The following is an 11,490-nucleotide window of genomic DNA, read 5'->3' on the forward strand; positions in this document are numbered from 1 at the left end:
TAAAGCAGTCAACATAGTAGGAAGAGGAGAATCTGTCCACAGAACATTAGAGTGCTAATACAACTTCCTAAGAGGAATCCCGCCAACACTGGGGATGGAGAGGTGGACCAATCTTTGTGAGTTCATGGCCACCCTGGTCTATAGAGCAAGTTCTGGAGCAGCCAAAGCTACACAGAGAAACCCTGACTAGCATTAAATAAAAGAGGAGGAATCATCTCAATTAACAAAATGCCATCCGTTTATTTGTTGGGTGTGAGCCTTAGCTGAACAGCTTGAGAAACTTTTCAGTTCTAAGGTGGACTTTGGCACTAGACAAAAATACTGGAACGCAGTGTCTCACACAGTATTTGTGGCAATACAATGCTAAGTGATGTTTAAAGGCTGGTCTTTGACCATAAGGAAAAGTAAAGGCACATTACATTTGACCTCACGGAGGGATTCTAATTTCCACACTGAAAATGCACTTGCTTTATAAATTATTGTATCATTTTGAAGAGTTTATATCACAAAAATCATTTAACTTAAACTATTTCTGTTTCACCATTCCCCGTCTCACAAGAGTTAAGGAGAATTTTTAACATATTTTATCTCCTAAGAAATTCTATTTTAAGAGTCCAAACAAAGGACTGATTCTCCTTCAGTCACAGGGCTGCACAGCTGGGGTCTTTGATCAGCCTGTGGTATTTGTGAGCAAGGTCTACAGCCCTTCGTCCTTTCTGAAAGGGGAAAGACCACAAAATTGAATTCCAATGATTTCCCATTGTTTTAACTCCATGGAAAAGATAATTTACTTCTTCTTTGGTAAAGTTTCTACGAATTCTTCTTTTTTCTGTAATGAATGAATTATAGAATATATTAATACTTGCTGAAATAAGAAATCTTACAACTCAAATAGGTGTATAACGTGTTCTAGGGATATAAACCACAGAATGAGACAATTTGATGCCAGGGACACTTTATCAAATAGAAATTTACTTCAGCTTCAAAGACTATTGTTAGGTGATACCACTGTGACTGCTTTAATATTATAACTTAGTCCACTGAAATAATACCCACACATATCAATCAGAAAGTCAGTTTATAAACACTAGAATTTAATGAGAACGGTTAGCAAACGGCTTATGGATCTCACAGATACGGTCTTCCCAAAGGCTCCATAACTTCACAGAGAAGAATACCAACATTTGTTATTTTGAATACCAGTTTTCGTTGTTTTTAAGAATAAGAGTTTTTTGACGTTCATGCATACTATCTGTAAGGCTTCTTAGCTTAACAAAATGTAAAAACAAAACAGGTCACATCATGCTAAAAGAAGTTTGTAGGTTTTCTTTTTTCTTTCTTTTTCTTTTTTTGAGATGGGCTTTTCCTATGTAGCCTGGGGTTGCCTCAAACTCACTATGTAGTCCACTCTGGCCTGGAACTGGTGATCTTCTTTCCATAGCCTCTGGAATGTTGGTATTTAAGGCCTGTGCCTCCAAACCTGGAAGTTTTTTACTATCTGGTTTTTGATGAACAATTTCTATAATAGAAAGAATACACAATTGGTAACCAGTTATTTCAATTATCTTCTGATGATTATTACTAGGAAGCAGTTTTATTATCACTGTGTATATTCGATAGATATGGACACACTCCTGTCATAGGCTTGCATGCTGAGGTTGAAACAACCTGTGGAATCAGTGTTTCCTTCAGTTTGATATGGGCTCTGAGATCAAACACAGGTAACTAGGCTTAGCTGCAAGTGCTTCTACTGCTGGTCTATCTCTCCAGGCCCAGGAAATAGGTCTCCCCCAGGTCTGTAGTTCATTACTAACTTGTATGCACTGTAGGCAGATGCCAGAGAGAAGTGCTCTTGCATTTCTGCTTGAGGCTGCGCCTTACTGTAGAAGGATGGATGCAGAAGGAATGGTATAAAACTTCACCATTACAAGGCAACACTGCTGGCTATCTGTCCACCCTGATAAAGTGAGTGAGAATGTTTAAAACAAAAGAGAATACCTTCCCGGCAGAAGCTGAGAAGTCAGTGTTCTTATTTAGTAGTCAGGATGTAAAATACAAACTCCACAGAGGGAGGGGCTTCTGAGTAGTTGAGTTACCACTGCATTCCCTAAGCTCAGAAGAGTATCTCAAAGGCAGTGTGCAACCACCAATGTTTATTAAGAGAGGTTATTGTTGATAAAACGATCTCAAAACTACTTATTTTGGAAAATGCTGGAAAACTGTGGCTACCCAAGTTTCTTTGAAGCTTCATCTGATAAATGACTTGATCTTCTTGAAATAAGAACTGGGTAGGTTATAACTTTTAGAATGTGGAGGCCTGAAACATGTCATAAGGCCCCCCATTTTCACTAAGGCTGCCATCTCCCTGACTTACAAATTCTACTGTAGAGGACTGGGCAGCTTTGAAGAAGACTTCACTCCATGGCCTTTTGAGTGTAATTTTAAAATATTTATTATTATTATTATTATTTTATTATCATTATGCATTTAGAAAGTCTTCCTGTATCACTCACACTTGCCTCAAGCTTGTGTGTCCTCTGCCTTAGCTTCCCTAGTGCTGGGATTAGAGGCATGAGTCACACCTCCCAGCCTCAGCGCTATTCTTAGTCTTGGTGTTGCAGAAGAAAATGAGCAAGAGGGCTCGATTTAAAAGATATTAAGAGGGAAATGCATACTTTCTCAAAACACTCTTGTAAATTCTAACAGAGCAGGCCAAATATCAATTGCTTATTTTTAGTTAACTAAGTCTAACCTATTAAAATTAGTATTTGGTATTTAAGCTGAATGCTATTTAATAGGATTTAGGATCATTCTGTATAATTAGTGCATAACCATAATTATGCCCATTTTCATGAGGCTCACTGATTATTTTCAATGTAACTTAATTATAGACTGACTTTTAGTTGTTATATATTTGCTTTGAAGACACATTACTGGGGGAAAAAATCTATGAATTTGATGTCAGGTCTTTGCCAAGAACAATTTTCTTTCTCTTTTGGTTTTTCAATACTAAGTTTCTTTGTATAATAGCCTTGGCTGTCCTGAAACTCACTTTGTAGACCAGGCTGACCTTGAACTCACAGAGATTTGTCTCCCAAGTGCTGAGGTGTAAGGCATGCACCACCATGCCTAGCTAAGAACAACATTTCTAAGTGTGACACACTGTATGGGACAAAATCCCATTGTGTAATAGATACTACAGAAATAATATTGGAAATGTTACTTGGAAAAATATGTGTTTGATGCCAGAAATAGTGTTCCATACCTGTTAGCCAAGAACTTGGGAGACTGAAGTATGCAACATTTTAAAAAGTGGCACTGTACTTAATTTTAACTTACATAAATAATTTTTTGTCCATTTTACGTTTTTTCTTTTGAAACAGGATCTTACTATGTGCCCTGGCTAGCCCAGAACTTGCCATGTAGACCATGCTGATCCTGAACTTCAGCAGTCATTATGCCTTTGCCTCCTTGGGAGTTGGGATTATGGGAACACATCACCACACCTGGTTCTACATGAATAATGTTTTAAAAAGACTTATTTGTATATATATTTGAGCATGCATACGTATGTGTATGTGTATATGTATATGTGTGAGCCTATACAAGTTTATCTGCATCACATGAGCACAGGTGCCTTCAGAGGCTGAGGGCATCAGATTCCCTGGAACTTGAGTTGCAGGTGGTCATGAGCTATCTCACGTGTGTGCTGGGAAACCTAGGTCCTGTGCAAGAGCAGTAAGCACTCTCATCTGCTGAGCTACTTCTCCAACTCCATGATGAGCTCTTCATGTAGAAAAAGACTCAAGATGTGTAAAGTAAATTATAAGTAGTTTTCAAGGTTCGGCAGTGAAATAATCAAATAAATATTAAGTAAGATAAAAATGCTTGCAAGATATACCAAGTCTAAAAGTCTGTAGTAAACAACAGAACAGTTCCACTAATATTACTAATTTCCAGATGACAATAACAAGTAACAGACCCCATTGCCGTATTCTTAGTCTGAAGGTATTAGCTTACTAGGACTAGAAGAATACAATAATACTCATGAAATCTCTGATAAATTGGAATAGTGAAAACCCAGAAAATTAACCATATGGTTAAATTAAGATTATATAATCAATCACTCAATCAGCCAATCAATCAATTAATATGCATGGAAAATAGAGGTCAATGTTGGGTTTCTTCCTATTATTACTTATCACCTCCCTAGCTCCTTCTGACAGATTGGTTCTCTTGCTAAACCTGGAATTCACCCACTGGCAGGACTGCATGGCCTGCTAGATTTGGGGATGTGCCTGTCTCTACCCTCCCAGCACTGGGATGGCAGACGTGTGTGCCAGCATGTCCAATTTATGTGGGTGCTAGAGATGCAAATCAGGTGCTCATGCTTGTACAGTGCATCACCAGCTGCCTCACAGCCCCGCTCCTTAACATTTCTATAAGCTTCCAGGTAGCAGTGGCAAAGGCCTTTAATCCCAGCACTCAGGAGGCAGAGACAGGCAGATCTCTGTGAGTTTGAGGTCAGCCTAGTCTACAGAGTTAGTTCCAGAACAGCCATGGCTACACAGAGAGAAACCTGTCTCAAAAAACAAAAACAAACAACATTTCTAAAAACTAACTTATTAAGATTTTTATTTTCAAACAGGAAATTAAGATTTATTCCATTGGACTCTTCAATTTTTAGCACTTAAAATACTATAGTTATATCAATAGAAAGGAGCCTTCTGTAATGTCTCTCTGAAGTACTTGTATATAGAATAACTTGCTTGAAACTTGAACCAGAGGCTCTAACAAGCGTTTCTAGATGTCTTGCATTTGAATCAAAGTACTGTGCCTTACCAGCTGATTAACATAATTAAAGGAAATAAAAGGCTATAAAACAACTTACATATAGAAGATATTTGATAACTGTCAGGACTGGAGAGAAAGATCAGCTGTTAAAAGCACCAGAGGGTTAGGGTTCAAACCCAGCACACACACAGCAGCTTATAACGGTCTACAACTCCAGTTCCAGGGGATCTAATGTCCTCTTTTGGCCTCCATAGACACTGCTTACACATGTAGCTCAAAAATAAAGGAAAGAGGGAGAAAGGGAAGGAGGGTGGGAGGAAAAGAGGGAGAGAGGAAGGGAGGGAGGGAGGGAAAGGGAGGAAAAAAGATAGATCAGTTTCCTAGAGCTCCTGCCCCAAGGTGGCAGGCAGCAAGTGAACAAACACCATGAAGGGAGGAAGACAGTGTCTCTTTTCAGTAGCTATAATCTCATGAAAGCCAAGGGTTATCATTTTAAGTAGTTAATTCAGCTGCTCTCTTCTGTTTAGGAATATGTAAATTTTAAGCTTATTTAAAAATTAAATATACTTACTTAGTTCTTCAGAGGCAGTAGATTCTTTACAAAGTTGTCTTCTTCTACAGGGAGTCAGCAAAATTTCTGAAAAATATAGAAAACATTTAGTATACTTAACACAGTAATTTAAGTAGTTACATATCAATTCTGCTAGTTGGTACTTATTACTCTCTTCTAGTAGGAATCCTTAGTGAACTATAAATAATTTTATATATTATATTTCTTAATGTATATGACTTTTTGGCCTGTATATAAACATTTGTGCCCGATGGCTTTAGAAACCTGGAGGGCTTCCCTGGAACAGTTGGATTCCCTGGAACTGAAATTAGAGATAGTTGTGAGCCACCATGTAGGTGCTGGAACTGAACCTGGGTCCTCTGCAAGAGCAGCATGTGTTTTAAACTGCCGAGCCACCTCCCTAGCCCCATCTCTCTGTTTGTTTGTTTGTTTGGTTGGTTGGTTTTTTGTTTTTCAAGACTGGGCTTCTCAATAAAGCCCTAGCTGTCCAAGAGCTAGCTATGCAAACCAGGCTGGCCTGCCTGCGTTGGCCTCCTGAGTACTGAGATACAAAGACACGAGCCACCACACCCAAAGACTGAGACTATAGGTGTGTGCTACCATGCTAAGTTTAGGAAGAATTTTTAAGCAACTACAGAGCCAAATATACTTTAGAACATCCTTTTTACTGGTTATTTATAGATTTTTCCTTTTAACATTACTTTATACCCTAGTCAACAAACTTAATATTTTGGATGATAGTTCAGAATGTATAGCCATAATTACAGTTAAAGTTGCTGAATGAATTACTTTTTGCACAGATAAATGTTTTCCTTAGTTCATTTTTATATTTGTCTTCGGCTTCCATAATGACTTTATGGTGAACACACTGGTATGCACAAGAGTGCAAAAGCTTGCTAAAATTTCGGCTGTTGAGGAGTTTTCTTACTACTATGCAACCTAAAAGAAAACAAATTAAGTTAATGTACAGATGTTACAAAAGTATATACTAATAGCTGTGAAATCAGATAATCAGATATGATACTGAACTAAGTCAGGAATTTATAAGTATTTCAAGAAACCCAACCCATCCCAGAGAGTAAAGAAAATATTATGAAGTGTTGGGGCAGAGGCAGAGGTGTGAACAGTTATGGCCACACAGAAAAGAAGCATCCAACCCACTGTGGTGTCACATGCACACAACCCTGAGGACTTAGAAGGCCAGGCAGGAAGGCAGGACGTTTGCAAGTTTAAGGTTAGCTTAGGCAGTTTTCTGAAACCTATCTCAAAAAAAAAAAAAATAAAAAAAAAAAATAAAGGGCTACTCCAAGTCAGTGCACAGTGCTCATCCAGCGTGTGCTAAGGCCCGAGTTCAACTCGCAGGACTGAAAAAGAAAAAGGAAAGAGCTAATTAAGGATTCTCTCAGTTGGTAGAATATTTGCCTAATGTGCATAAAACCCTGGATTAAAGCCCTAGCACAGCATAAAATCGTGCACACATTGTAATCCCAGCATTAAGGATGTTCTTGGCTATCCTGGCTTATATAGTGAACTGGAGGCCAGCCTGGACTATATAAGACTCTGTCTCCCATAAACAGAAAGGAGAAAGAAACAAGAAGCGAAGCACTTATACTGGCTTGGTTTTGAGCCATTAGGGGAAGGTACCTAAAGAAGTTGTGTGGCCTGGCGTGGTGGTGCATGCCTTTAATCCCAGCACTGGGGAGGCAGAGGCAGGCGGATTTCTGAGTTCGAGGCCAGCCTGGTCTACAAAGTGAGCTCCAGGACAGCCAAGGATTTACAGAGAAACCCTGTCTCNTGCACCATAGTGGCCACCTATGTCAAGACCAGGACGTCTTTCCTGGGAACCAACAGGAGCCTTTCAAAATTATCAGGGAAAGATGATTTCCGTCATCAGTCCAGCTTGGGAAATATTTTGTTAGTGACGCACTATCCTCCCCCCAACAATGAAGTGGTGGTTCTTTTTGGGTTTTTTTTTTTTTTGGTTTTTTGAGACAGGATTTCTCTGTGTAGCCCTGGCTGTCCTGGAACTCACTCTGTAGATCAGGCTGGCCTCGAACTCAGAAATCTGCCTGCCTCTGCCTCACGAGTGCTGGGATTAAAGGCATGCGCCACCACACCCGGCTGTTTTACTTTTTTAAAAAAGCTATATTGTTAGCACACAAAACACTTCACTGTGCTGGGCATTGGTGACGCACGCCTTTAATCCCAGTACCTGGGAGGTTCTGAGTTCGAGGCCAGCCTGGTCTACAGAGTGAATTCCAGGATTAGAGTGTCTGAAGACAGCTACAGTGTACTTATAAAAAAAAAAAAAATAAAAAAAAAAAAAAAAAAAAAGAAGTTGTGTGGCTTAACTGAAAGGTCCTCCACAGACTCGGCGTTTGGATACTTGGTCCCTAGCTGGCAGTGTTCTTTGAGAATGTTCAGGAAGTGTGTCACTGGAAGTGGGCTTTGAGAATGTAAAGACTGGTGCCATCTCCAGTACATTCTCTCTGCTGCCTTCCTGTGGATCAAGGTGTGGGCTCTTAGCTCATGCTCTGGAACCTTCCTTCTGTAAGTTGCCTTGGTGCTGTTTTCTCACAGCATCAAAAAGGTAATACAGACATGACCTTTACGCTCAATCATTCTTTTTCTGTTTGCTTTAGACATTATTATGGAACATTTTAAACACCTAAAAGTAAGGCCAGAGTACAACAAACATCTGTGCATACTTTACCCAGTTTCATAATTATTAAATCACAGAAAGCCAAATTTTATTGACATCTCTCCCATTCTAATATAGCCATGAGGTCAATGGAAGTTGCATTAAAATATCATACATTGCTAACATAAGGACTCTGCCTTTTAAATATATAAAATTATCACCTAAGAAAATACTTACTATAATCTAAATACAGTGCCTGTCTTGGTAAGAGTTTCTATTGCTGTGAAGAGGCACCATGACCACAGCAACTCTTATAGAGGAAAACATTTAATTGGGGCTGGTTTATGGGGTCAAAGGTTTAGTCCATTATTGTCATGGCAGGAAGCATGGCAGCACGCAGGCAGACATGGTGCTGGAGAAGGAGTCAAGAGTCCTACATTTGGATTAGCAGGCAGCAGTGTGGTAGTTTGAATAGGAATGGTGCCCACAGATTCATGTGTTTGAATGCTTGGTCCATAGGAAGTGACACTATTAGGAGGTGTGGCTTTGTTGGAGTAGGTATAGCCTTGTTGTAGAAGTGTGTTACTATGGGGGTGGCCTTTCAGGTCTCCTATGATTAAGCTATGCCCAGTGTGACACACAGTCTTCATCTGCTGACTGCTGATCAAGACGTAGAACTGTCAGTTCCTTCTCTAGCACCATGCCTGCCCTCATGTTTCCCACTATGAAAATAATGCACTAAGCCTCTGAAACTGTAAGCCAGCCCCAATTAAATGTCTTCCTTTATAAGAGTTGCTGTGTTCATGGTGTCTCTTCACAGCAATAGAAACCCTAAGACAAGCAGGAAGAGAGCAGAGGGAGGGAAGGAGACACCCTGGGTCAAGCATTTGAAATCCCAAAGCCCACTCCCAATGACATACTTCCTCCAACAAGGCTGCATCTACTCCAACAAAGCCACACTTCTTAATGCTTCTCTTTAAGCAGACAAATATATGAGCCTACAGGGGCTAATCTTATTCAAATCACCACAGTGCTCAAAGTTCCCCATACCTCAAATTTTTTGTTTTTGTTTTTTAGTTTTTTGCTTTTTGTTGTTGTTGTTGTTTTTTTGTTCATAGGTTCATATGTTTGAATGCCTGGTTTTCAGTTAGTAGAGCTGTTTGGGAAGGATCAGGAAGTGCTCCTGCTGGAGGAGGTATATCACTGGCAGTGGGATTTGTGGTTTCAAAAGGTCAAGCCAGGCACAGTCTTTTGTTTTTGTCTCTCTTTGTCTGTCTCTGTATGTCTGACTCTTTCTCTCTGCCTGCTTCCCATGGATAAGGATGTAAAGTTTTCAGCTATTGCTTCAGCACCATGCTTGCAGACTGCCATGCTTCCTGCCATGATGATCATGGACAAGTCCTCAATTAAATCCTTTCTTTCATAATAGTTACCTTGGTCCTGGTGTTTCTTCACAGCAAATAGAACAGCACCTGAGACAGCACAACTTCTTAATTTTGTAATAAAGCTAGATACTATCACACTCATTTCCTTTTCCACATTGATATTTTATGTGGTTCTTACTTTTTAAATCACAAAAATTTCTAAAACCTAGCTTCATAAGAATATATTATCAGGATGGGCAGTGGTGGCGCATGCCTTTAATCCTAGCTCTTGGGAGGCAGAGGCAGGTGGATTTCTGAGTTCAAGGCCCGCCTGATCTACAGAGTGAGTTCCAGGACAGCCAGGGCTACACAGAGAAACCCTGTCTTGAAAGCAAACAGGCAAACAAATAAACAAAAAGGAATATATCATCAGATCTGGGCGGTTTTAATCTCAACACTCAGGAGGCAGAGGCAGACAGATCTTTGAGTTCAAGGCTAGCCTGGTCTACAGAAAGAGTTTAGGACAGCCAGTGCTACACAGAGAAACTATATCTCCAAACACAACACAACACAACACAACAAAACAACAACAAAAGAACATGTTATCAGGCAAGGCACAATATTATATACACCAATAGTCCTGGCTTCTTGGGAGGTGGAGCTAAGCCAGGAGGATCTCTTAAGTCCATAAATTCCCAGACCCAGCCTAGGCAGTATCTTTCAAAAACAAAACCAAAAATTTGATCAAGTGTCATTAATATGATGAATGTGGTACAATGTAATGCTTCAGTGTTGAAACTGTGATCTACCTTGAGTTAGAAGTATGGTGTACCACACACTACTACCACCAACATCACAATAACAAGAAGTAACGATCATTGATCATTAATATCTCTCAACATCAATGGACTCAATTCTCCAGTAAAGACACACAAGCTAACAGAATGGATGCATAACCAGAATCCATTATTCTGATTATACAAGACACACATCTCAGACATTATCTCAGAATAAAGAGCTGGAAAAAGGTTTTCCAAGAAAATAGACCTAAGAAACAAGCTAGAGTAGCGGCTAATTTATATCTAATAAAGTAGATTTTCAACTGAAAGTAATCAAGAGAGTTGGGGAAGGACATTTCATACACATCAAAGGAAAAATCCAGGAAGAAGATAGCTCAGTTCTGAACATCTCCCCCAAATGCAAGGGGACCCATATTTGTAAAAGAAGCACTACTAAAGCTGAAGTCACACATCAAACCCTACACATTAATAGTGGGAGACTTTAACAACCCAATCAACAGGTCATTGAGACAGCAACTAAATAGAGAAATAATGAAACTAAAGAGGTTATGATTCAAATGGACCTAATAGACATCTATAGAACATTTCACCCCCAAACAAATGAATATGCCTTCTTTTCAGCATCTCATGGAAACTTCTCCAAAACTGACCATATAATTGGTCACAAAAACAAGCCTCAACAGATATAAGAAGATTAAAATAACCCCATGCATCTTATCAGATCACCATGGATTAAAGCTGAACTTCAACAACAGAAACAACAGAAAGCCTGTATACTCATGGAAACTGAACAACACTCTAATCAGTGATCACTGGGTCAGGGAAGAAATAAAGAAAAAAATTAAAGACTTTCTAGAATTCAATGAAAATGAGGGCACAATGTACCCAACCTTATGGGACACAATAAAGGCAGTGCTAAGAGTAAAGTTCATAGCACTAAGTGCCCTCAGAAAGAAACTGGAGAGTTCTCACACTAATGAATTAGAAGTACATCTGAAGGCCCTAGGGGTGAGGAAAAAGAATCAAACACGTCCAGGAGTAGACAACAGGAAACTCAGGGCTGAAACCAATCAATTAGCAACAAAGAGAACAAAACCAAGAGCTGGTTGTCTGAGAAAATCAACAAGATAGACTGTACTGGCTAGTTTTGTATCAACTTGACACAGCTGGAGTTATCACAGAGAAAGGAGCTTCAGTTGAGGAAATGCCTCCATGAGATACAACTGTAAGGCAGTTTCTCAATTAGTGATCAAGGGGGAAAGGCCCCTTGTGGGTGGGACCATCTCTGGGCTGGTAGTCTTGGTTCTATAAAAGAGCAGG

The 11,490-nt window shown here is 39.6% G+C and overlaps 1 protein-coding gene across 7 annotated transcripts in view; it reads right to left on the bottom strand.

Annotated features, from left to right (window-relative positions):
• Positions 1-472: 472 nt before the first annotated feature.
• Terb1 (telomere repeat binding bouquet formation protein 1) overlaps positions 473-11,490 on the bottom strand; it is a 50,537-nt gene continuing 39,519 nt past the window's right edge. For 6 of the 7 annotated variants that reach the window (XM_029480329.1, XM_029480330.1, XM_029480328.1 and 3 more), the window contains 3 exons: positions 6,155-6,304; positions 5,366-5,431; positions 1,102-1,519 (listed from right to left, as the gene is read on the bottom strand). In XM_029480329.1, the coding sequence (XP_029336189.1) occupies positions 1,296-1,519; positions 5,366-5,431; positions 6,155-6,304 (440 nt within the window). In that variant the 3' untranslated portion in view covers positions 1,102-1,295. Of the gene's footprint in view, positions 830-1,101; positions 1,520-5,365; positions 5,432-6,154; positions 6,305-11,490 lie in introns of those variants that run through there. The other variant, XM_021170431.2, reaches the window with a different exon arrangement.

This window comes from Mus caroli, chromosome 8 (assembly GCF_900094665.2).
Source record: "Mus caroli chromosome 8, CAROLI_EIJ_v1.1, whole genome shotgun sequence".
Lineage (NCBI taxonomy): Eukaryota > Metazoa > Chordata > Mammalia > Rodentia > Muridae > Mus > Mus caroli.